Source organism: Squalius cephalus (genome assembly GCF_949319135.1).
Source record: "Squalius cephalus genome assembly, chromosome: 4".
In the NCBI taxonomy this organism is placed as follows: domain Eukaryota; kingdom Metazoa; phylum Chordata; class Actinopteri; order Cypriniformes; family Leuciscidae; genus Squalius; species Squalius cephalus.
The window spans coordinates 8,251,061-8,277,985 of record NC_137125.1 but is presented as its reverse complement, the minus strand read 5'-3'; the positions used below and the strand labels follow the sequence as shown (position 1 = coordinate 8,277,985).

Sequence of the window (26,925 nt, the reverse complement as noted above, 5' to 3'; positions counted from 1 at the left end):
TTTTACAGACTAAGGTGACTGAAAGACCCAATCAATGATAATTCATTTCATACAAACATTAATGTATGTTTATAAAATCCATAGGGATTTTGCATAGGGATTACATGTATAATACTAATAATACTAAAATGTAGCAACAAATTTCAGCCAGATGTCTTCAAGCCAATATGTTAATGTTGTCTTAAATTGCAATGTTAGTTTATGTTAAGCGTGTGCTTTCATTATGTACGTTGTTAGATTAGATAATAATAATAATAATGGGGGGGGGGGGGGGGGGGTTAAGGTAATGGTATGAACACTCAGACAATAGGGCAAATTCACAATCAGGGGTCCGTTTCCCAAAAGCACTGTTAGCCAACTATGTTCGCAAGTTCCATCGTTATCAGCAGTTCAACGAGTCTGTGTTTCCTGAAACCATTGTTCTAACGAACATTCGCAAACAGCATCGCAGAGTTGTGTGTTTGGAACGACAGATCTCGACCTGTGGTTAGAAGCAGAGTTTCTAGTTTGTATGACATGTGGACTCAATAAATCCTTATCTTGAGCAAAATAAGCAAGCTGACATTCAGTACAACCTGTGTCTTTTATTTAGAATACATACAAATGTAATTTACGTCTTTTAGTTTGTCAAGAGATTTAAAGCAGCGTTTTTGAAGAGTGCGCATGTACTATGTAAGAACGAGCCTATGATTGAATCTGGAAATAAAGCAAAATAACTGAGAAAAATGAGAAATAGTCCTCAGATGTCATGTCTGTAATTTATAGCAAAACATCTAACATTAATTCAATCTCAAACAGATTCATTAAAAGAAGTTACTACTCCACCACGTGCGTGACGTCATAAACCAGCGTGGTTGAATGACCACTTTGCGACAATACAGTTTCGGGAAACGGTCGTGACTAGCTAGTTGATTTCTTCAATGAAGCAGTGAAGCAGCGAGTTACATCGTTGTTCGGGAAACGCACCCCAGGTTAGCTATACTTTACCATGCATCTAAGAATCCGACGACCAAGAGAAGGTCTTTCCAGTATGTTGTGCCAGCAGCCTTAAGAGGCTTGGTAATGAAAGGGTTCCATGATGACGCAGGTCATCGGTGCCAGCACCACACTCTTTGGCTAGCGAGACAAAGATTTTACTGGAAATCTATGGTAAAAAGACAAAACTGTATGTGATGCAATGTAAGAGATGTGTGTTAAGACTCCTGAGCCTAAGGCCAGAGCACTACTTGTGTCTATAACCACAACAGCACCGCTAGAGTTGCTTTGTATCGATTTCTGATCAGCTGAGGACGTCAATAACAAGTCTGTTGATGTGTTGGTAATAACCGACCACATCACTTGAATCAAACTGCAAAGTCCGTTGCCTGTGTTCTGTGGAACAATTTATTTTGTGTAAATAGGTGTTCAGGTCTGATCCATTCAGACAATGGTGCAAATTCTGAAAGTTCTCTGATCGTGGAAATGTTGAAATTGTCAGGTGTTGCCAGATTTCATACCACGACTATTGGAAGAATTGTTAACTAATGGTATTCAATTTAAGGGCATTTTATTTTGAAATAATTTGTTTTGGAAGAAAGTACAAGCGAGTAATCTATGGTCATGTGACCATAAGCAAAATATTTTAAAAATATATTTTTTTAAATATATATATATATTTCTATTTCCGTGTTATTGTCTTTCTGTTTACCCTTTTTATAAATGTGTTAATCTGTATAAAATGTTAAGGAAGCACCATTACGTAAGTTACGTCGTGTAAGCGTGAGGCTAAAGCTGATGGTATTTCCGGGCGCCCTCTCTCTTTCGCGGGATGTCATGGTGATGAGAGGCATGTACCAGAGTTTCTCCTTGTTAGAAGTGTCTGATGGAGTCTGTTATATTTTGATACAGAAACTGAAAGAAGCCGACAGTAAATCACATCAAAACTGCATCATCGTGTGGGATCTCTTTTATTAAGAAGAAAACACAACGCAGACGGAAACCCACTACACTAGGAGTGAAGAACCTGCTTTACAGATTTGAAGACACATGTTTTCACACGTCACTCAAACACAGAACCAGGAAACAGGAAACTCTTCTGTTCAGAGAAACTGAAACTGAAGTGTAGTTGAGCTGGTGTGTGTTTGTGTCTCTGTATTCAAGCAGTAAAATGGCAGAAGTCAGCATTTATCAGGACGAGTTCCTGTGTTCAGTGTGTCTGGATCTCCTGAAGGATCCAGTGACCACTTCCTGTGGACACAGTTTCTGTGAGAGCTGTATTACAGTCTTCTGGGATCAGGAGGATCAGATGAGAGTCTACAGCTGCCCTCAGTGCAGACAGACCTTCAGTCCAAGACCTGCTTTAGCTAAAAACACCATGCTGGCTGAAGTGGTGGAGAAACTGAAGAAGACTAAACTTCCTGATGACTGTTACGCTGGAGCTGGAGATGTGCAGTGTGACGTCTGTACTGGAAGAAAACGCAAAGCCATCAAGTCCTGTCTGGAGTGTCTGAACTCTTACTGTCTGAATCACCTCGAACAACATGAGAGTTTCTTTAAAAGAAAGAGACACAATCTGACTGATGCCACTGGACGACTGCAGGAGATGATCTGCCAAACACATGATAAACTCCTTGAGGTTTTTTGCCGCACTGATCAGAAGTTTATATGTCTGCTGTGTACGATGGATGACCATAAAAACCACGACACTGTATCGGCTGCAGCGCAGAGGACAGAGAAACAGGTATGAACTATAAAGTAGACACTGATGAAATAATGTTGACACTATTTATATTGGCACCCATATGATCAGGTAACATCATCCACACTGCAGACGTCACAGAAGTGAACAGAAGCTGCAAGTGGACTTTCACTGCTGAGTGTATTTGTGCTCCGCACTGAACTTCACAGAAAATATGGTGAAAATGCACTGTAAACATATTTATCATATTTATATTTAACACAAACTTTTGTAAAACAGGCTTTGATGAAGCAACATAAAATAATAGAAAATATTCACAGATTGTTTGACAAAATATATCTCTGTCAAGAATAACACAAGTTAAATGCAGCGACAGACAAAAACACTTTCTTTTCAGTAAATTTCTCTCAGTCGTTTATGGCTTCACTTCAGGCTTTGGCTTCAGTTCTGTTTTCAAAATAAATTTTGCAAATAGGATCTGTCAGGGCAGGACACAAGGGGAAAATGTTGACGACGATCTGGCACAGGACTACAAGCACAAGGAGAATAAATAGGGAGCAAACAAGGCAGGTGATTAGGGAAAACAGGTGGGGCAAATGAACCAATAATCAGTTAATAAAATGGGTGCATGCTGCTCAGCACAAGACAAAAACATAACATGAAAGCTTGCGGTCGATGGAAACATGAATTGGGTGGAGTATGAATGTCTGAATCACGGCACAGAACTGAAACCAAACTAGACATGAGTGCTGTTATCCAAACACCACGCTTCGAACATGAAATAAGGCACACAGACAAGAGACCATACGCTCACATAAAGACAAGACAATACAGGAGTGTCTGGGCTCTGGCACAAAACCAAGAATAATCTAAAACAAAGTGACAGAAGCTTGACAGATATGGTGACAGCAGTATAAACTGACATCTCTGTTATTGATTTGTGGTGTAGAAGCAGCTGAAGGAGACGCAGAGGTCGTTCCAGCAGAGGATCCAGCAGAGAGAGAAAGATCTTCAGCAGCTGAGAGAGGCTGTGGCGTCTCATAAGGTGAGTCTGGAGAAGAAGAGAAGTTTGAGAAGTCTCAGTCAGGACTCACTGAAGCTCACTGTGTGATTGTGATGTGTCCTAACAGCGCTCTGCACAGACAGCAGTGGAGGACAGTGAGAGGATCTTCACTGAGCTCATCCGCTCCATTGAGAGAAGCCGCTCTGAGGCGACACAGCGGATCAGAGATCAGGAAAAGACTGCAGTGAGTCGAGCTGAAGCACGACTGGAGCGACTGGAGCAGGAGATCAATGATCTGAGGAGGAGAGACGCTGAGCTGGAGCAGCTTTCACACATACAGGATCACATCCATTTCCTGCAGGTAACAGAGATCTAGAAGAACAGGGCCATAGTGGACTTGAGCAAGAGACTCACAGAGAAACATTTCATGAGAGCAGAATGAGCTGTTGACTGAAGTGTTGTCAGGAATTCAGTTTGTTGTGTTATATACTTACAAGGTAGATTCTCATCTGATCATCTTAAAATAGACTACACTTGTGAATGCATTTCAGCTCAGGAAATCTCTTAGAAAAACTATTAGCTCTTTCTTATGGGAGATATGTTTAGCTGCCAAACTCCACTAGTGCAAAGAACAGTTCAAAACTCTAAAACTTTTTTTTAAACCAGACTTTCCCTTCTGATTTCTTACATCATGGTGAAATTGATGGTACCAATTTTGAGTATTGTTCACCAATGTTGCATCAGGTCCTTGCATTCTTTCTTGTGGTAGGCTACCCTCTCAGTGACACACCTGACTGAAAGGCTCATTATGCAGCTTATTATGTGGGTCATTGTTTTCTCAGGTGTGAATCACAGCATTATTCATGATTATTCACACCCCCACGCATTTTGCCTTTCCAAACAAAAAGTGTCTTACAAAATCTAAATCAATATTTTTTTTATGTGAATGATTAGGCAAGATGATTTTCAGATTATTTTGAAGTGAAAACATCCATTAGTCAAAAGTCTTGTGGACACATATTTTAGTATGTGTTTTGTGGCCTTATTTCAGAAACTTTAATGTTTAGTTTTTTTCAATAACCATGCATAAACATTATTCTCTCAAAAATACAAACATGTACATGGGTCAATGACGTGACGCCTAAATTTTCTGTCCGATTGCATTTTTTCAGGCAAAAATGGGTTTAAAAAACCTTTACTTATTTTTTTTTTTTTTTTTTTTTGTTATTTAAAGTGTCAAAACATCATGTGGTGCGACTGTCCGGCCATAACTTCTGTTTTGAAAACATCTTTGAAATTACTCTGAATTTATTCAAATTTATATTCTGCACTATTTGGCATGATTTCCCAAATGTTTTGTAATCCTTTAAAAAAATTCAAAGCATTTGCATTTATATTTCCATCATAATATACAAACAAACTTTGTCCGATGATGTCCATTTTATGAAATATCATGTAGTGCGACCATCAAGGAACTACCATTTTGGGACTATATGTTGAAAACTATTCAAACACAGGAAGTTACATCATAAACCAATTTACCAAGGACCCATGGAAGCAACAAGCAGGTTTGTAATTCTCTCAAATTGGAAAAAAAAATAAACCTTTGTAATGGTTGGTATGTAGTTGCCAAATTTGGATGTCATGTGGTATGACCTAAAAAAATATATATATATATTAAAGTTATTTCTACAAATATATATTTTTATTATAAATTTTATAGTGACCTTTTTTGGCAAGCTAGCTTGTTTTGTTTAGGTGGCCAATTCTGTGCCTTTAAATTATGACTGAATTTGAAAATATCATGTGGTGCGACCAAATATCATGTGGTGCGACCACTGCAGACTGTTTTCCATGATAGATATATGTCCTAGATTGGCAACCCAAGACCACAAAACCACTCAATGGGTCAATGTCATATGGGTCAATTTTTTGAAATTGAGATTTATACATCATATGAAAGCTGAATAAATAAGCTTTCTATTGATGTATGATTTGTTAAGATAGAACAATATTTGGCCGATACAACTGAAAATCTGGAATCTGAGGGTGCTACAAAATCGAAACATTGAGAAAATCGCCTTTAAAGTTGTCCATTTATGTTTGCGATATTGCTATATTCACTCACAAAAATAAATGTTTATAAATTTATGGTAGGACATTTACAAAATATAAAACATCTTTATTTAATATCCTAATGATAATTTTGACCCATACAATGTATTGTTGGCTATTGCCACAAATATCCTGTGCGACTTGTGACTGGTTTTGTGATCCAGAGTCACTAATGATTTGCTGCTCAAGAAACATTTCTGATTATTATCAATGTTCATATTTTTGTGGAAACTGTGATACATTTTATATGTCAGGATTATTTGATGAATAGAAAGTTCAAAAGAACAGCATTTATTTGAAATAGAATCTTTCGTAACATTATAGCCTGCGCCTGACAGTGACACTGAATGTGTCCTTGATTAATAAAAGTATTAATTACTTTAAAAAAACTATTGACCCCAAATGTTAACTGTATACAATACTTTTATGAAATAATTTATATCTATAACATTATTATTTGTTAGAAAGAAATTCTAAGTCAAGTTAAATTAAATGGTGCACTTGTGTTTGTGATGTGATTTTTATAAATAAAAAGTTTATTAAATGTTTATGTTCAGGAAATATCTGTGAAATTTGTATAAAATCTGGTTTAAATCTGTTTTGTTGTATAAAATGTATTGTTCATTGATCTCTTTAAATAGATTTTTAACTATATAGGGTCTTCGTGTCATTTGGAGCGACCACTTATCATGTGGTGCGACCAATATAAGCAATCACTGTATTAAATTTAAAATAAAATATCTTATTTCTGTGGCTGAAATATGAATCACTGATTCAGTATGCTTTAGTAAATTATATTTTTAAAACATTTCTATCAGTTTTATGTGATTTACAGGAAAAATAAGTCTGTTAACTAGATTTAAGAAGGCAACTCGGAAATTATAGAACAAAAAATGAGATCATTATTTACAAAAACTCAAAAGAAATGCAAATTCTTGGTTTCTAAACACTTTAATTACCAAGAACTTGTAAAAAAATGTTTAAGCATGTTAAGGAAATTAATACATTTTAAGATAAATCACGGTCGCACCACATACGGACAATTCATCTAGATGAAAAAACACTAAAATCACTTAAATTAAATTTTTTAAATGAATTTAGGTGTACACAACATCCTTAATGTTTGAACAATTGCAACAGATATTATTATTTTTAGTATTTTAAAATTGGCCTGTCGAAAATCCTTATACGTCATTGACCCACATACATGTTGCTCACATATTATGGTAGCCCTGTTTGTGCTGAATAGAGTGTAATTACACCTTTGCCATTTAATATGTTTTCTAAGCAACTGAAAAAAGCACAAATGTCAGGGCATGTCAGAACATCTCAAGGACCCCAAAAACACCTTAGTGTCACAGTTGTGTTCTGTTTAGTTTGTTTTCACTGGACTTGTCTGCCTGTCATCATGTCACGTGTCTTCTTCACTGTCATTATTAGTTCAGTTGTATCACCTTAATCTAGTTAATTATCATCTGTTCCACCTGTGTTTCTGTCATTAGTGTTCATCTGTGTTAGCATTTAAGTTCCTTTAGTTCAGTCAGTCTTTGTCCGTTTTAAGTCTTAGTTAGTGTGTGTGTGTGTGTGTGTGTGTGTGTGTGTGTGTGTGTGTGTGTGTGTGTGTGTGTGTGTGTGTGTGTGTGTGTACATCCGTGTGTGTGTGTGTGTACATCCTGTCTGCCTGTACCTATTGGAATTATATTGTAAGTAAAAGTTTGGGTAACACTTTATTTTAAGGATCAGAAATTAGACACTAATTAATGACTAATAACTGCATTTGTAAGTAACTAGTTATGTACTTGTATGCCATTACAAGCTATTTATAAGGCCTTTATTGGCTGTTGTCTTATTTTTGTCTTATAGCCCCTTTATAATTGTTTCTGTCCTAACAATGTACTAATTAGCTAAAAATAAAACAAACTAATAGCTTGTACTGTGCCAATTACACACTTTATAAGTTTCCAGTACACTGTGTGAATGTGTAGCTTATAAGTATGAAATAAATATAGAATGGGCATTTCAACACAGACATTTAAATTTGCCGAGAAACAGTCTTTCTAGCAGTTGTTCTATACTAGCAAATGATTTATAACTGAAATATTCCCTTTATTAATAGGTAACAAGCACATTTATCACTAATAAATGCAATATTACTTCAGATTATGTTCCCTATTCTAAAGTAAACATTTGCTGTTTTCCAATAAGAAAAGAGACATGTAATATTGCAGTGAACAACTCAGTGTTTATTGTTTTTATGGTTCAAGAGAACAAACTGATGAGACGCATCTTGAATAATCACAATCAATTGCCAAACAGTTCATTGACAAATTTGTTTTTAACACAAAAGATGATGATGGTCACAGAATAAACTGAACATTTACATCTTTTCACAAAGGATACTTCCTTCTGATGTCATGCAAAATCATTCCCAGGGGGCCATTTTTATGTATGTCACCACGCCAGTACATCCACTCAATTACTTTTAAGTGGTCTTGGAGCCTGCTTTCTGTGCGGTTCCCCCTAAATCTCCACACAGTTGCCTTGCAAACTCCCCACAATCTCTCAATGTTCTGAGTGTGAGCACCTGTCTGAGGATCAACAAAAACCTCTTTATGGTTCACAGTTAGATGGTTATATTCAGCATCTCTGAGACAGTTATAGGTTCTCCACCCATCTGACACAACAGTGCTTCCTTGTCGCACATGCTTCTGTTGAGCTGAACGCTGATTGACAACTTTCAGAATGGGTCTTCTGAACTCCTCTTTGACCCCAAGCATTCCAAACACCCATGATGCCCTGTTGCTCTGTCTTCCTCGGTTGTACTAAAATTACAGAATTTAAGAATTTATTGTATCATTCATCTTTACTATAAAGTGTGAACAGATGTAACTGAAAATATATGACCTTTCTTTTGTGGCCAAATTTGCTCTCATCAATAAAAACAATTTCATGTCTTTTTCCAATTTTTAGGTCACCTCTTCTCTTTATTCTTTTAATTGCAGATTTGCAGACTCCACGCAGACAATAAGCAAGTTTAGTCAGTGTAGAAGAGCTTCCAGTGATGCCTTCCTGTAGCATGTCCACTTGCCGCTACCTGAGTCCTTGTGAAAATCTACAGTTTAAAAGCAAACACAGAAGAAGAAAAAAAACATCAGGATCATAACACATATCTTAATACTCAGTTCACTGTCAATGTTATATTATTAGCATTGCTAACAAGTATAAGTTCTGATATTATCTGCTTGAATAATATACTACAAAAGATTTTCCTCTTAACACAAATAATTCTTACATAATAACAAATAGTTATTATAACACTATTGAAACAATCCTCATTATGTCACAAACACACAATGATATATTCTTACCTGTAAATAAAATGCATCCATGTCTGGAGGTTTAGATGAGACTTGGAAAATATTGAGCCAATATAGGGTTAAAATGATCGTCTTGGCTCAGGAGAGCCAGAACTTTTTTTCTTTACCCTGGGCTTTTGCAGCCTTGCTGTCACCAGCGCCCTCGACGACGAAAGCCTGAGCACTTTCAACCGTCCCATTGATCTCCCCGACACCACGGGACTGAACTGGAGGGAAACTGTCCTCCGGTGTGCGGAAAGTGTCGGGCCTCGATCAGGAACAGAGCCAGGAATCCTCACGCCATGCCTGAGCCCTTGTCTTCAGCCAAGATGGCCGCTGCTTCCTCGTCACCTGAGCCCTCAGCCAAGATGGCCGCCGCCTCGCTACTTGAGCCCTCTGCCAAGATGGCAGCTACCTCGCCGCTTGAGCCCTCAGCCAAGATGGCCGCCGCCTCACCACTTGAGCCCTCAGTCAAGATGGCCACCGCCTCATCACCTGAGCCCTCAGCCAAGATGGCCGCCGCCTCGCCGCCTGAGCCCTCAGCCAAGAAGGCCAAAACCTCACCGCCTGAGCCCTCAGCCAAGATGGGCGCCGCCTCACTGTCTGAGCCCTCAGCCAAGATGGCTGCCACCTGAGCCCTCAGCCAAGAAGGCCACCGCCTCACCGTCTGAGCCCTCAGCCAGGATGGTCGTGGCCATGCCCCGTCCAGAGTCTCGTCCTGCCTAGACCGCCCGTCCAGAGTCTCGTCCTGCCTAGACCGCCCGTCCAGAGTCTCGTCCCACTGAGACCGCCCTTCCTGGGTCTCGTCTAACCGAGACCGCCCTTCCAGAGGTCAGTCCTGCCGAGCCTGCGCTTCACGTCAGTCCGGATGAGTCTGAATCTTCTGTCCCCAAGTCTGTCTCCGGATTCCCACCCAGCCTCCCTCTTCCACCTCCTCCCATCTACCACCTCTCAACCCTTCTTCCACCACTGCCTGTTAGCCCCTCAGCTCCTCCTACCACCTTCAGGGAGGTGGAGTCGCCGTGGGTCTGCTAGCCTACAGCTCCAGCCTGGTCGGTGGATCCCCGGTCTCCACCTCCAAATTCTGCAACCAGGACTCCACCTGAGCCCAATGGTCCATCAACGTCCCCTTGGCTCCTACCTCCCTCAGCTCCACTGTGGACTATCTGGTCACCAGTTCCGGCAGGCTCCCTCGTTCCCCTGAATCCACCTTGTTCACTCGTCAACCTTCCCTCACCTCTGGACTGCACTCCTCTGGCTACGCCTCGTCCCTTCGTCCCCCCGGCTCTATTGGACTCCTCACTCCCTTCAGTTCCTCCTTGGTCCACACTTCCTCTGTCTCCACTTTGCCCATCTGTGTCCCCGCCTGCACCTCAGTCGCCAGAGTCGGCGGTCCAGCCGGATCCTCGGCGTCGCCTGGACACGTCGGTTCTCAGGCTCCACCCTGGTCTCCTCTCCCACCTGCTCCGACCCCGTTAGTCGGCCCCCTGGAGTCGTCAGCCCTGCCTCCTCCACCCTGGGCGCCTGCACTGTCTGCTCCACCCTGGTCCCTCCTGCCTTCAGTCTGCCCTCACCCGCTCTTCGTCCTCCTCCTGAGACCCCTCCCTCCCTCCGCAGTTAGTCCTTCTACGGCGCGAGAACGTGCTTACCGGGACGGGGGAGTAATGTCACAGTTGTTTTGTTTAGTTTGTTTTCATTGGACTTGTCTGCCTGTCATCACGTGTCTTCTTCACTGTCTGCCTGTCATCACGTGTCTTCTTCACTGTCATTATTAGTTCAGCTGTATCACCTGTGTCTAGTTAATTATCTGTTCCAACTGTGTTTCTGTCATTAGTGTTCATCAGTGTTAGCATTTAAGTTCCTTCCGTTCAGTCAGTCTTTGTCCATTCTAAGTCTTAGTTAGTGTGTGTGTGTGTGTGTGTGTGTACATCCTGTCTGCCTGTACCTATTGGAATTATATTGTAAGTAAAAGTTTGTATTGGAGCCTTTTGCCTTATCTTCTTCTGACTGCACCACACCCTGACACTTAGAGGGTTAAGAAGCATAATTTATTTGATTTCAAATAAATAAACATTTATGAATGACTCACAGTCAGGAGATTATTTCATGATTTACTAAATTAAATTTTTAAAGAGAATTTACATCAAATTTGTAAGTCATTGGCATACCACTTAATAATTTATGAATGTAAAGTCATGTTTGTAAATTATTAGTTCATCAATAACTAAAAATGTGTAACTGAACATAATTGTAAAGTGTTACCAGATAAAGTTATGATTATTAAAATAATTCATATAAGATAGATTTTGGTATATTGCGGACCTTTAGGTTTTATTTCCACATGTTAATGGATCACTTTCATGGTTTCTGGAAAATTGTGTTTTTTTTTTTGTTGTTGTTGTTTTTTTGTTGTTTCTTAATGTGGTTATAACCAACCCAACATGGTATTTTGCTGTTGCTGTCATTAATTTTTTAATATATAATTTCAATATACGCTAAATATTTGGATTCATGATCGCAGTCTTTCTAATAACATTTAAAATTATTTCTTTATTATGCTAATATGTGTCTTATGCTTAAATATTCTTAGCACATGGTGATTTTCTGCTAAAATGCAGTGTCATTATGTTACCGTGTTAACTATTTCACCAGTGTCTAGAAACAGCCCTCAATGTGACACCACTGATGCACTTGATCTGTTACATTTATGAAAATGCTTTATCATCCAAATGATTTCCTAGAAAGCTCACATATAGTGTAAATGGCAAACGCCAGAATTTGTAGCTCTAATGTCATACAATGAATATGAGAGGGACTTGATTGACGAGAGTTACTAAAGATTAACAAGAGCCGCACAAATCTGACAGTAGTGCAGGTTATTGATGAAGTGTGGAGGTGATGAGCTTTGATTTCTGTTTTCTCTAGAGTTTCCAGTCTCTCTCAGCTCCTCCTGAATCTACAGACGTAAATGACAATCCCTTCAGTTTTTTCTCCTCTTTTGATGATGGCATGAGAGAATCTGTCCTTCAGATGAGAGACAAACTGGAGTATTTCTGCAAAGAGGAGCTGAAGAAGATCTCTAACAGAGGTAAAGTCCAGGAGATTCTGCTCTCAGAAATGATCCTCCATCATCTCATATCATGTAGAAGATCATATTAGAAATGTCTTAGGAACAGATGCAGGGATCATTTTCTCTTGACATGATAATCACACTCTTCACATCTGTTGATTTCCACAGTCACTTCCGCCAACATTGTTCCCGAGACCAGGAACGACTTCCTACAATGTAAGTCACTAAGAAAACAAGCAGTAAAACTCACTGAGTGTGTTCATGTTCTTCTTGTAGAAGGTGAAAGAAAACATGACAGAAAAGTTTTATAGTTGATCATGTAAATGATGATCTGCACAGGATATCTGGTATACTGTACTGAGACACTGCTGATATATTGAACATGAAGAGTTCAGATACACTGAAAAAAATAATAACACTGAGTAACACTTTATTTTAAGGGTCCATAATTATGCGGTAGTTAAGCATTAACGCACACATAGTTAATGGTTAACTTTACATAAATTAAAGGCATATTTTCCATTATTTATGCGGTAGTTAAGCTTTAATAAACCAGCAATTAATAATGAACTGAACATATTAAGGGCACATTAGCATTATTTACAACTTATCAAACATTTAAAGGATAAATAAGCAGAAATTAATTCGAATTTCTTCGAAATGGAAATGGAAAAATGAAGAAATCGTTCATTTATCACATATTCGACCCTTCTCATGAACACACATAAACAAATCTAGCTTCATTTTTTATATTTGTATTTTTGTTTTCATCACACTTTGTTCTAATCTTCCAAATGGAAACACAATAAAACCAAAATGGATAAACAGCTTGAATATTTAATCTCTACATAGGCGGGAATAAAATGCCCCTTTCCGCTGATTTGTCAACCCAAGATAAAGCTGTGCCGTCATCAGCTCTTATTCAGCTTCGTGCAAAAGAATAATAGTCATCTGATACAGTTGTATTACAGAGTTTATTGCAACTACATTTAATGTCTTTCGCATCAAACAGCCACACTAATAAATGGCTCGACACGTTTCCTTCTGTACACACACATTTGCGTGCCGTGAAATTAGTTTATCGTATTAAATATTAATTGACGTTGCATCTGCTCTCATAACTACCCCTAGCCTACATATTTGGCACACCACCTGTTTTATTTAGCTGACCAACTCTTGAAATCTGTGTGTCTTCGAACAAATCTGTTGAGTGAGTGATTCACCAGCCATACAGCCTTTTATTACTGAATGAATCAGCGTTTCGAGCGAATCGATTAAATAAAATGACTCATTCATTAACACAGTCACTTGCTGCCACCTACTGGCGATATTTTATAATTGTGTTCATCTTGTAATTTATGTAATAGCTCTGTATTCAAAACTTTGTTTAAAACATAAAAAAAAATCTCATTGTGTCATGCTTTTGCAGTTGCTGTGTAACTCTGAGCAGCATTAAATTGTGTACATACATCTAAAAGCAACTTCAGATGCTGCTTTTATGCCACCACTGCAGCACAAGATGCCTTTGGTTGAAACAGCCTATAGTGTCAAACTCATTTTATTGACTACATTTAAGAGTTTAAATTTAAAGATGTCATGGGCCTATATATTTAATAAGATTAGAAAAAAATTGTGGTATCTAGGCTTAATTTCTGACAGTAATAGATGACAATAAATATAAAAAAAATAAATAAAAGAAGTGTTATTTCATAGTCTACCCTTGAATCGATTCTGCTCTGCGCTTCACTACAATGTCGCTTGTGCATTCTCTCCACACTGTCCACTGTCGCGCAGCTTTGGCACACAGATTTTGAGAGTTGGTCAGCTAAATAAGTAGACTAATAAGTTTGCCAAATATGTAAAACTAGTTGTGAGAGCAGATGTCACGTAAATTAATATTTAAAACGATAAATGAGTATTTCACGTCACGCAAATTTATGTGTAAACAGAAGAAAGCTCTGTCTAGGATCTGCCCCGGTACGGTTTGTGGTGAGCCATTTATTAGTGTGGATGTTTGATTAGAGAGAGATTAAATGTAGTTGCAATAATAGTCTTGGGTTACGACTGTACCTGCGACCTAAGACGCCTATAGGGAACACCTCATCGTGACAGGTATCTGAAGCAACTGTCAAATCACAGCAATCATATTGCCCAGCGAAAGCCTATGACATCATACTAGTGCAACCAGGAAAAATATAAGGGGCGCCTAGAGAACGTCATCCACTTTTCGTTTGAGGGGACTGTGCAGGCAGTCCGGAGGCATTGCAACGAGATGCAGTGTCTCGTTCCCTATTCTCACGGAACAAGGGTTACAGTCGTAGCCAGTGTTGTGCAAGTTATTTCCAAACTGTAATACATTATAGATTACTTGTTACTGTTATTTAAAAGTAATTCTTTACCTTACAATATTACTGTCTGAGAATTTTAATGCGTTACATTACTCCTGTATTACTTTTGAGTTACTTTCACCAAAATGACTACAGAAGTAGAACTTAACATTCTAAAATGACTAGGGATGTAACGATATGCGATTTGAAACCAAAGTCGCGGTGTGAGAAGGCACACCTTCCAACTCCCAGATTTATCCTTCCCGTCCAGATCCAATGCTACCACATCTTTAAATTACTAGTAATATTATTTGAAGTTAACATTATAAAATACATAGACCTACACCACAAAATTAGTTGAGGATAAATTCTTTAAAATTGGGCAATTCCAGCGTTATGGACGTGACATTTGCAGTAACAACTTGAAATATAAATTCTCAGAAAATGCATTTAATACCAATATATTGAAATGTCTGTTTATATATCCATAGGCTACTACCTTAATAAAGGAGTCCAGAAAAATATCAGTCTACACATGCGTTTTATATTTAATATGAGGGAAATATATATTAGTAATTAGCAAATATATATCATATTATAATATATAGCATATTAGCAAAATATTTTTTAGTAATTCTGTGAATTATACTGCGCAAACCAAAAGTAATACTACCCACCGGATGAAGAAGGGTTGGCTCTCCACAGAACATAAAATATTCATTTTATTAAATTTTTCGTGTTCGCATTTATGAGGAAAAAACAATGTTACGGACGTGACAGTTCTCTGTTATGGACGTGAGCGCTCTGAAAGCGGCACTAAAAGACTGCTTTCATCAGGTCCGGCCCTGACCAATTTGCTGCCCTAGGCAAGATTTTACCTGGTGCCCCATGCATCACAGTTATATATATATATATATATATATATATATATATATATATATATATATACACACACATACATTACAGCCTAAACACAAATAGCAAGAGCATTACATTTAGCATTCAAGTCAAGTACCCATTATCTTTATAGAGCTTTTTACAATCTAGATTTAATGTGAATTTTACATAAAACTTTGCTATTTTTAATAAACCTGTATATAAATATCATTACTAAATTTGGCAAATTAATTTTAAAAATGCCATATATCCCCCCCAAAACTGCACAACTGTAGAGTAAAACATTAATAATAAAAAAATGATAAAAAAAGCATCTAATAACATGATTGTTACAAAATCACACTGTCTGGAGCCTCTGGAGAACTCAGAACAACTGCTAGCATGAAGTTTAAGGTAAAAATAACTGACATTAAATTATAGTATCTTACTACTATGCAATTAGATAAACTGTTCAATTATTACATCACTTTTCCTCTGTCTTTATCCCCTTTTATCCTCTTCTCTTCTTTTTGGCACTGTATCTATCTCACACTATAATAGTAATTTACAATGTGTCATGTAAACTCGGCCACCCGTCACAATCAGGAAACTTTCACCGTGTCTAGACCTGGCGCGAGCTGCCAGGCCCGTTTCTACAGGGGAGCATGAGTGTGTTAAGCGGCCTCAAACAAAAGCAATGCTGTCTACGTTGGATGCGGCGAGAGGCGACACAACACAACAAATTAACAACAACTGATCGCGCGCACTCTGTTTCTGACGCACTTCAAGCACTCGCTGGGCGGGGGAAGATTGATGTGCCTGACCGGACTCGGGGGACTTGGTTAAGTTTTTGTGGAGTTTTTTTTTTTTTTTTTTTTTGCTTTATTTGATAGTATTTTGAATTAATGGTTTTAAAATAGTATTATAAAAAAAAAATTATATAAAAAAAAAAATTCACTCGTTCACTCTTTGGCGCCCCTATGGATGAGTGGCGCCCCTAGCATTTGCCTATTCCGCCTATGCCGCGGGCCGGCCCTGGCTTTCATAGAGACCTCAAACAGAAAGCACAAAGACTTTAAAGTGAATTCGTTTTGTATTAATTGTATCTTAATTTTAATCAGTGTTTCATCAACCAATTGCCTGGATTAAATAGATAAGAATAAATATAGCAGACAATAGATAATCAGGACACGGAGGCGCTGGCGCGTGAACTGGAGCTTATCTCATAAATGAACCGAAACAGCATGTAAGGTAGCCTACTTGTGTTGAAATAAACACATCACTCTGTATTACTCTTTCAAAACTTTATTCTAGCACAGAGCACCAATCCATCTAGCCAGTGCTTTAAATTACATGAATTTTTTTTTTTTTTTTTACAAATAACAGTCCAAAACGATGTAAAATAGACTGTCATTTCCATAGGACATTTGTAAATCAAACGGCTTGTGGTAAAACAATTCGTCAGGTTTTTTGAGTACAAGACTGTTCTCTTGTGCAAGAACATTGAAAGCATGAAGATGTTCAACCTTCTCTGATTCCATACATGACGGCAAAAAAAAAATTCCATCCATAATAAAAATTAACAATTTTTCCAAAGACCGGTGCATCATCAACCAAGTCTAAGCACACAACAAGACCACTATGATACTCCGTACCATGACACTTAACCCACGGTGTGACCGTTAATTCACTTGAGAGATCAATGTGGAGCTGCTCAGAAATAAAATCACTGTTTTCAAGGTCGGACAACAATTCTTTTGAAACAGGGCCAGACTCAATACCTTTGATAGTACAGTGCTCCCAGTGATAGGCAATGGCTAGCTGGTGTTTTTTGGCAAGTGATTTAGACAGGTTTTTGACATTTTTTAGATTTTTCTTAAAAAACCTGTGTTTTGCTTCATACCTCATAGTCCATACATGAATTAATGGACCAATTTGCCTGATGCATTCAGGGTAGCTCCACTATCAGATGCTTCAAAAATATTGTCATTCCTTCAGAGATACGAGGAGAAAATATAATGTTAACAATTTGTAAGAGGAGCAACATCAAATGCCAGTGCTTATCCCCCTCTGGGACTACATCTCCAAATATGAGAGGGATGTTCCTAATGAGATGCAATGTCTGACTTGCGTTGAGTCCAATGCTGTTTCCAGCTTGTTGAAGGTTGACCTTAGTTGGGCGATTATTTTTATCCAAATAGCCATAGTTGAAGGCATACAATCTTTAAAGGGGGGGTGAATTGCTGTTTCATGCATACTGAGTTTTTTACACTGTTAAAGAGTTGGATTCCCATGCTAAACATGGACAAAGTTTCAAAAGTTAAGTTGTACGTTTGAAGGAGTATTTTTGTTCCAAAAATACTCCTTCCGGTTTGTCACAAGTTTCGGAAAGTTTTTTTCGAGTATGGCTCTGTCTTACGTAAGATAGAGCGGAATTTCCTTATATGGGTCCTAAGGGCACTTCTCCGCGGCCGCGCGCGCACTCGCAGACCAGAGAGAGAAGAGAGCGAAAGCAGTACGTTACCTCAAAGCGCTATGCTCGGCTTTTAGGGAAGTCAGTGTCACCAAAGAAGTGGGTTTTTGGTTGGCAGGGCAAGACAACCCTGCACAGATTCCCAAAGAACCCAGCGTTAAGGGAATAGTGGATGGAGTTTGTTTTTTCGAAGCATCAACGGAGGTTGTGCACGACTCTTTGTTCCCTGCATTTCGACGATGATTGTTTTATAAACAAAGCCCAGATCGACTTATTTGCAGATCGTCTAATGCTTAAGGATCGAGCAGTCACGGTGAGTAAACTACTTCAAATGTCTCTCTGTGTTGTTGTTAGATCAGTTAGCACAGCTATAGCACACCGCCCACACGGCCCGCCCCCAGCCGCTCGGTTTTTTCCGGAAAGACTCGGTACAGCCAATCTTTAACTTATAAATATAATAAAACTAAAGACGTTTTGGAGATATGAAGGATGCAATACTACTCTATAGGTACTCAAGATTAACAGGAGATTGAGTGAAAATGAGCATTTCACCCCCCCTTTAAGGAATGGAATCGCCAGAAATTAGATTGCAACTCGTGTATTCAAAAAGCAGTTTCACTTCATACTGTGCAACTCCCTCCAGGATATCATGCATAATATCCAGCACAAAGTTCTCTGAAACATTAAAGTAAGTCAAGGTATTGAGTACAGAATTTCTTTTAATACCATAACAGGAGTTTTCATTAGGGTTGTCAGCTAGATACTTATAATGTTCAGTGTTTCCCCTTGGATCTTTTTAAAATTGACTTTTGCAAATAACCTTTCTTAAATTTATAGAAGTATTTGTTAATATTAATGGACCAGAGCTTAAATAGTTTTATTTTTTAACTAACAACTAAAAAAAGATTTATAAATACTAACAAATATATTGCTCATTCATTTTGTTCATCTGTTCATTTTGACCACGAACCATGCGCTGTCACTTTAATTCAGCGCGTGCAGCACAGCAAAAATAGACTCGGTGTGGAAACAATCTCTACACTGCTGTATACGCACCACACCTGGAACGGATCGACGGACTGAAACTGCGTGCAGTGTGAAAGCTCTAACCTGTTAACATGGGTACGGGACAAAAAATACGCACTGCAAACGGAGTATGTGTGAAACGGGCGTTAGACTTGGAGCAGGAGAACTACTCCGGCTGCTACTCGCAGTAGAGCGAGTGTTGCCTTCTTCAGTTCCCTGTGAGCGTTTAAAAAACGCAAATATTTTTGTCTGGTTTTCATCTGGTTGATGCGACATATTTCCATAGACAGTATGCATATTTCCCGCCGCGCGCTCTCTGTCCGCTAGTGCTCATCTGTATGTGACGCAAGTGTTTGTTTGTGTGTGAGTGTGCGCGCGTGCGCACTCATTGGGATAATTGTAAACACGCAAACACAGACAGAAAAGACATGCCATCGTGGAAAAAAGATAAATAACATATTACTTAAGGGCTATTTAGTTTGTTTAATAAAATAACAAATTGTAATCTGGCGCTATAAAGAAAGTCAAATCAAATTTACTTGACCTTCAAGGGGGGCGGGGCGAGCCGTTAGGAGGGCGGGGCGCCCCCCTTATATAATGGTAGGGGAAACACTGATGTTCCTCATTTAGGTTTCTGTTACGCAATATCACCCGCGGTTCATCCTCACTAAATACTTCCTGTGCTAACACCTTGTCAGTGAGGCACAGTCTGCAGTAATGTTTCGCAGAAAAAGATTCAACGTAACCAAGAATACCATTTAGACCTAGGTTATTGCCAGTAAATTGCGCAATAGTACCAAAGATGGGCTCCTTAGAAAATGACACCTTCATTCCCTCCTGCTCAAGTATTTTCACATCATCAACCAATTAATGGGCCAAGTATTTTGTCCATGCCGTACTTTTTTCCATCCTCAGAATGGAACAAAAAAATTAGATGTATGTTCATTAAGGAAGAATTTATGTGTGCTGGCAGGTTACGAAGCACAAAATATAAACAGCCAAGTTCATGAATCCCATGTTTAGATCCTAATGGGTTTGCCGTTTCGAAATCATCGTAGTAAATTTGGATCTGAAGTGCATTGCTATGGATGGAGTACAAAGGATGGTTTTTGTAATACTGTCCGTCACACAAATCTCGATACGTGTCACTTTGCCGTTTCTCTTGAATAAGATTACACACCTCATTATTCCTAAAAATGAATTCAAGAGTCTTCAGAAGAGGGATATATATGAAAGTGTCATCCCTTAGCGCCGACTGTCGCGAATTCGCATCAAACCCCTTCCATTCAGACTGCAGGCGAGATAGCGTGTGTTTTCCCCCAATGCCTGTTTGTGCATATTCGATACATACCTAGGAACCTTTTGCACGCACTGGTTTTCTGTTTGTAGCAAATTTTGTTTGATTTCTTTTTGTAGCAAATTCGCGACATTCGTCCATAACGGCTGGATTGGGCTATTATAATAATGCTGTATTTAGATAGTTTCAGCCAAAAAAAATTATTTATTTTTTTTTCACAAAAAATAGCATGTTAGGATATAACACTATTAGAATATATAATGTATGCACTGGAGAAACAAGGAAAGAGTTAAACAGAGTGTAACATGGATTGTATAAAAACTACTGTCAATGTTAGGGAGTAGGAGAGTGTTTTGTTTCTTGCTGTTGTCAAGATATAAGTTCTAATAACTTTGTGCCATGAATAAAATCTACATACCTGAGATGGGAAAATGTGTTTTATTAATTTTACCATTTTGTAAAAAAATTACCCTAAATGCCTGTTGTCGCTAATTTTCAACATACCTAAATTTATATCTATTCTATATGGTATAGACAAATTAACAATCTCAACTTAATTTAGCATCAGCTTGGAGCCAGAAACACACATAATAAATGTTTTTATTTAATTGTAAATAAATTCAGGCGTCTGGAATCTGTTCATACATTCCAGAGATCTTATTCTTTCTTGAATCATATCTGACACCTAAGCGTATTTCAGTCGGTTCAACAACCCCCCATTTCTCGCTGAAATATTTTCTCCATTTTGTATTGGTATTAAAATCGGAGAATGGATTATGAAAACTATTAAAAACATCTTCAACTGAACTTCTACTTGTGCTGTCAACAGGCTCAACGTTTACAATGTTTTCCCTTAAACTTGTATGGAAATCAGTGGCAAAATCCTCCATGCTTTCAACAACTGACATAATAACACTGTTTGCAACACCGTTACCCTGCAATTTAGCTATTATGGATGCACACATTTCTTTAGAACAATTCCCTTGGAACAGAAGAACATTCATGCAAACTTGCATCATTATCTGAACTTTGCTCTGTGTTAGACACAAGTGATGCTGCTTCACCGGGATTTGGAGCTTGTTGATTTTGTAGTGATACATTCTCAGTGCTGGATGCTACACCACTAAAATGAAATCTAGTTAAATGTTTTCTAAACCCTGCATAACTTTTAAATTGCAAGGAACAACCATCCTGAGCACAAACCAGCTCAAATTTCTTACCAGGATACAAACCATGTTTAAGGTGCCGAATTAATTTTACTGTTGTAGCAAGCAGCGTTTTACAGATGTAGCATCTAAACATCATTCAATAACTTAGCTCTGAGCTCCTTTACCCTTGGGCTCTCACTTGTGGTGCCAACATCAATTCCGTAGACTGTAGTCTGGACATATAAAAGTGTACATATTTTTGAGTGGAAGATCATAACTGATGCTGAAAACAAAATGGACCTTGAAGAGTTCATCAATTGCTGCAAGTAAAGAGGATTCTTGACAGGGGATGAGCTTTTTATCAACCACAATGAAGAACTGACTGATAACTTCCTTGCTGCTCCCTGAGGCAAGAATGTATGGTTGACAATTCTCTTCCACCTCAAGATGTTCCTGTATACTCCGGCATGCCTGAATGAAGAAAACAAACAAACAAAAACACAAATTTGATTAATAGTAATGACAAAACAAGTACAGGTTTATCAGTTAGCATAAGTTTTAGTCTTTTTAGCTTGATTGAACATTGTAAAGAACAAGAGACACTCCAGAAGAAGGCAAGGCAAGTTTATTTATATAGCACATTTCATACACAATGGCAATTCAAAGTGATTTACATAGAAGAAATTAAAATAATAAAAGAAATAAGAATAATTAAAACAGTTTAGAAAAATAAAATAAAATACAGTACAGTACAAACAGTCGGACGAACATTGGCACAGTGCTCATTCAGTAAATGCAAAGCTAAACAGAAGTGTTTTGAGTCTGGATTTGAAAGTGACTACAGTAGGAGCACATCTGATCTCCTCTAGAAGCTGGTTCCAGCTGCGGCTGGCATAATAGCTAAAAGCGGACTCGCCATGCTTAGAGTGAACCCTTGGTATTTCTAGCTGATATGATCCTAATGATCTGAGTGATCTGTTGGGTTTTTATTCAGTGAGCATATCTGCAATATATTGAGGTCCTAGGCCATTTAATGATTTATATACCAGTAATAATACTTTAAAATCAATCCTAAATTTAACTGGGAGCCAGTGTAAAGACCTGAGGACTGGCATATGATGTTCATATTTTCTGGTTCTGCTCAGAATCCTGGCGGCAGCGTTCTGTATGAGCTGCAACTGTCTTATGGTCTTTTTGGGAAGGCCAGTGAGGAGTCCATTACAGTAATCCACCCTGCTGGTGATGAAAGCATGCAAAAGTTTCTCTAAGTCTTGTCTGGAAACAAAGCATCTTATTCTTGCAATATTATTCAGATGATAGTATACTGATTTAGTTATTGCTTTGACATGACTAGTGAAACTAAGGTCTGACTCTAGTGTCACACCAAGATTCCTGACTTGATGTTTAGTTGTTTGACCCCTAGAGTGAAGGTATGCGTTCACCTTAAGAACTTCATCTTTGTTTCCAAACGCAATGACTTCAGTTTTGTCTTTGTTTAACTGAAGAAAGTTTTGACACATCCAACTGTTGACTTCATCGATGCATTGGCACAGGGAGTCAATGGGGCTGTAGTCGTAAGGCGATAGGGCTAAGTAAATCTGTGTGTCGTCTGCATAGCTGTGGTAAGCAATTTGGTTCTTTCTCATTATTTGGCTCATTGGGAGCATATACAGGTTGAACAGGAGTGGCGCAAGAATTGAGCCTTGAGGGACTCCGCATGTCATGGATGTCCACTCAGACTTATGGTCTCCTATACTCACATAATAACCTCTCCCTCCTAAGTATGACCTTAACCATTTTAGGACTATCCCAGAAAGCCCTACCCAGTTTTCCAGCCTGTCAAGAAGTATGTTATGATCAACAGTGTCAAATGCAGCACTGATGTCGAGTAGTACCAGCACTGATAATTTTCCTGAATCAGTATTTAAGCTAATATCGTTTATTATTTTTATGAGCGCTGTCTCTGTGCTGTGGTGCGGTCGGAAACCAGATTGAAAATTGTCAAAGGATCCATTCAAGCTCAAGAATTTGTTCAGCTGATTGAAGACAACTTTTTCAATGATCTTGCCTATGAAAGGAAGATTTGAGATCGGTCTAAATTTGCTTAATATGGTCTTATCCAGATTGCTCTTTTTCAGGAGGGGCTTGACAACTGCAGTTTTCAGGGAGTTTGGTAAATGCCTCACTTCTCTCTGGGAGTTTTCCACTTCAAGAAGATCTGCTTCTAAACTGTTTAACACACTTTTGAAAAAAGATGTGGGAAGCGTGTCAAGAGCACAGGTTGATGTTTTAAGGTGCTGTACGGTTTCTTCCAAAATTTTGCCATCAATTTCTTTGAAATCAGACATAGTAACTACTTTCTCAGGTGGTCTGATCTGTCTGATCCCAGCGCAACTCAAGGATGTGCTGATCACCTTTCTGATATTATTGATTTTCTCAGAGAAGAAAGAAGCAAACTCATTGCACTTGTTCTCTGAGAGCATTTCAATGGGAATCTGGCTTGGGGGGTTTGTCAGTCTAGCTTTGCCTAGTTCCATATTGAAAGCATGAAGGCTGTCTTTGTAGATGTTATAATGGACTACAAGTTTTGTCTTCCGCCACATGCGCTCTGCTTTTCTGCATTGTCTTTTCATATTTTGCACTGCTGTTGAGTTTCTCCAAGGTGCCTTTTGTCTGCCACTCTTCTTCCTGACTTTCACAGGAGCAATATCATCAATCACACCTTTAACTTTTGAGTTAAAAGAATCAAGGAGAAAATCAACAGAGTCTGCAGATATGCTTGGTGTTAAAGATATAGCCTTCATAAATAGGAAAATAGGACACCAGTGTTCTCATTTAAGCATCTCTTCTTGACAGACACAGATCTCGCTTCAGTGGCAGGAGAGATCAATATATCAAAGAAAATACAGAAATGATCGGACAGTGCTACATCCTTAATAACAATCGATTAAATGTTTAGACCCTTACTGATAAGTAAATCTAGAGTGTGTCCACGATTGTGTGTGGGTCCATGTACATGCTGAGTCAGATCAAAAGTTTTTAAAACAGTTTTGATTTCTTTTGCCATATTGTTTTCTGCATTATCTATGTGAATGTTAAAATCTCCAGCAATGGCAAAACAGTCAAACTCTGAGGTAATTGTTGATAACAGTTCTGTAAAGTCCTCAGCGAAGGCTGGAGAGTATTTTGGAGGCCTGTAAATAATGTCAAGTCAAGTCAAGTCAAGTCATCTTCATTTATATAGCGCTTGTAACAATGTAGATTGTTTCAAAGCAGCTTTACAGAGATAATCGTATGATTTAAGGTAACAGAGAATGTTTTGGCTTTATAGCGGTTCTTTAATAAAGTTATTTTACAGCTAAAATTAGTTTTGATTAATTCGCTTCCATCGCAACGATCATATGTTATTAAAATTAGGGGCCGCCAAGACGACACCATTCTCTCTACACAAACTTTAAACGCGATCCTGTGAGAAACGCTGATGGAGTTCACATGCGCATTAAGAATTGGTTCTATAGTTATGTGCGTTTGAATACGTGTGCAGGTTTGTAATTCCCTACAAACCAAGCCTAAACAAATTACTGGAGTTTCCTTATAGTTTTGATTCAGAATTTTATTTTATTTTATAAATTCGGGGTAGATACGCATATTGAGTTTTCCCGACGACGCTTTATCTGTAGAGTGGGAAAGGGATCCTCCATAGGGAGAGACTAGTTGGCACTTCAGCACTGCGTTGTCATCGGGTCCAGGCCAAGGGCCTTCGTCACATCTGGATACGGCCTGGATACGTCAAAGAGATGTGTTTTTAGTCTAGCTTTGAACTGACAGAGTGTGTCTGCTTCCCGGACAATGTTAGGAAGATTGTTCCAAAGTTTTGGTGCTAAATAGGAGAAGGATCTACCGCCAGCAGTCGATTTTGATATTCTAGGTATTATCAACTGGCCGGAATTTTGAGATCGCAATAGACGTGAAGGACTATAATGCATTAAGAGCTCGCTCAAGTACTGCGGAGCTAAACCATTTAGTGCTTTGTAAGTAATCAGCAATATTTTAAAATTGATGCGATGTTTAATAGGGAGCCAGTGCAGTTTTGACAGAACCGGGCTAATATGGTCATACTTCCTGGTTCTGGTAAGAACTCGAGCTGCTGCGTTTTGGACCAGCTGTTTGTTTATTAAGCGTGCAGGGCAACCACCCAGTAGAGCATTACAATAATCTAGCCTTGATGTCATGAAAGCATGAACTAATTGTTCCGCATTTGTCAATGAGAGCATATGACATAATTTAGATATATTTTTAAGATGGAAAAATGCGGTTTTACAGATACTAGACACGTGACTTTCAAATGAAAGATTGGTATCAAAGAGCACACCCAGGTTCCTAACCGACGACGAAGACTTAACAGAGCAGCAATCAAGTGTTAGACAGTATTCTAGGTTATTACGTGAGGAAGTTTTTTGTCCAATAATTAGAATCTCTGTTTTCTAATTATTGTTAAGTAATTAATGATAAGTAAAATGCGTGGAGCACCTTTTAACACAATACCCAGATATTCGAAAGAAGGGTAATTCCCAAATGATATTTGCTTACATTGATAGATATCTTTAAAAAGAGCAGCTAGACCCCCACCTCTCTTAACAGCTCTGCAGACACTCATAAAAGTAAAGTTAGGAGGGGCTGCTTCATTGAGGATTGTTGCACTGCAGCTGTCTTCTAGCCAGGTTTCATTCAGAAGCATAAAATCCAGGTTGTTTGTGGTTAAGTCGTTAACTAGAAGTGATTTATTTTTAAGTGAACGAATGTTTAAAAGTGCTAACTTAACAGTCTTACTTTTTGTCCCCACATCAATCTTACTTTGACATGTAATAGGCAATAGATTAGTTGGGTTTGCTGTACGGCTATTGAAGGCCTTAAACTTTCTTTCTTGTGATAGAACAGCAATAGAGAAAGATACAGGCACACTGGGTTCCCGCTTGTTCTGTAAACATTTGAGAAAGTTACTGTTATCAGAGTGGGGACCCGACACATATCACTGAGAGCTGGTATCAGTTGTTTTTGGTTCACCTCGAGCAGATGGGGGAGGGTGTGGGCCCTGGCGTTGTGGCAGAGGCCGAAGAGCTCTCACAAGAGGGTGAGGGCGAGCTGGGCCCGCAGGCTTTGGTGGCAGCGGTGCCTGTCTTTTTTTGGTTGGTATCTGGGGGCTTGCAGCAAAAGAGTGGGATAGTTTGGTTCCAGCATACACCAGTTCTTCCATTTTCTGTGAGAAGCACAGTAGTGGCGAAGCTGGGGAGAGAGAAAAGGTGCCTGGTGAAAGGGGCTGTTGCTCTGGTGTTATAGGAGGCTGTGATATGCTGTCCTGGCTTCCCTGGCTGTTTTCCAGGAAGTCGTCCTTGGGTGCTGAATCTTGAAGCAGTTCTAATGTGTCTATCTGTGGTGTGCTCTGTGGGCAGGGCTCAGCTGAGATTGTGTACGTGAGCAGAGGTTGTTGTGGCGGAGTGGTGTTATCATTGTCCTTGTATGATATGTCAAACGCATGTCCATTTTGCTGCTGAAGTGA

General features: G+C 38.8%; 1 protein-coding gene across 1 annotated transcript in view; it reads left to right on the top strand.

The window, feature by feature from the left end:
- Positions 1-1,793: 1,793 nt before the first annotated feature.
- Positions 1,794-26,925, top strand: part of LOC307157259 (E3 ubiquitin/ISG15 ligase TRIM25-like) — a 34,788-nt gene continuing 9,656 nt past the window's right edge. The window contains exons 1-5 of the mRNA XM_079869129.1: positions 1,794-2,719; positions 3,627-3,722; positions 3,808-4,041; positions 12,077-12,239; positions 12,390-12,437. Of these exons, the coding sequence (XP_079725255.1) occupies positions 2,147-2,719; positions 3,627-3,722; positions 3,808-4,041; positions 12,077-12,239; positions 12,390-12,437 (1,114 nt within the window). The 5' untranslated portion in view covers positions 1,794-2,146. The remainder of the gene's footprint in view (positions 2,720-3,626; positions 3,723-3,807; positions 4,042-12,076; positions 12,240-12,389; positions 12,438-26,925) is intronic.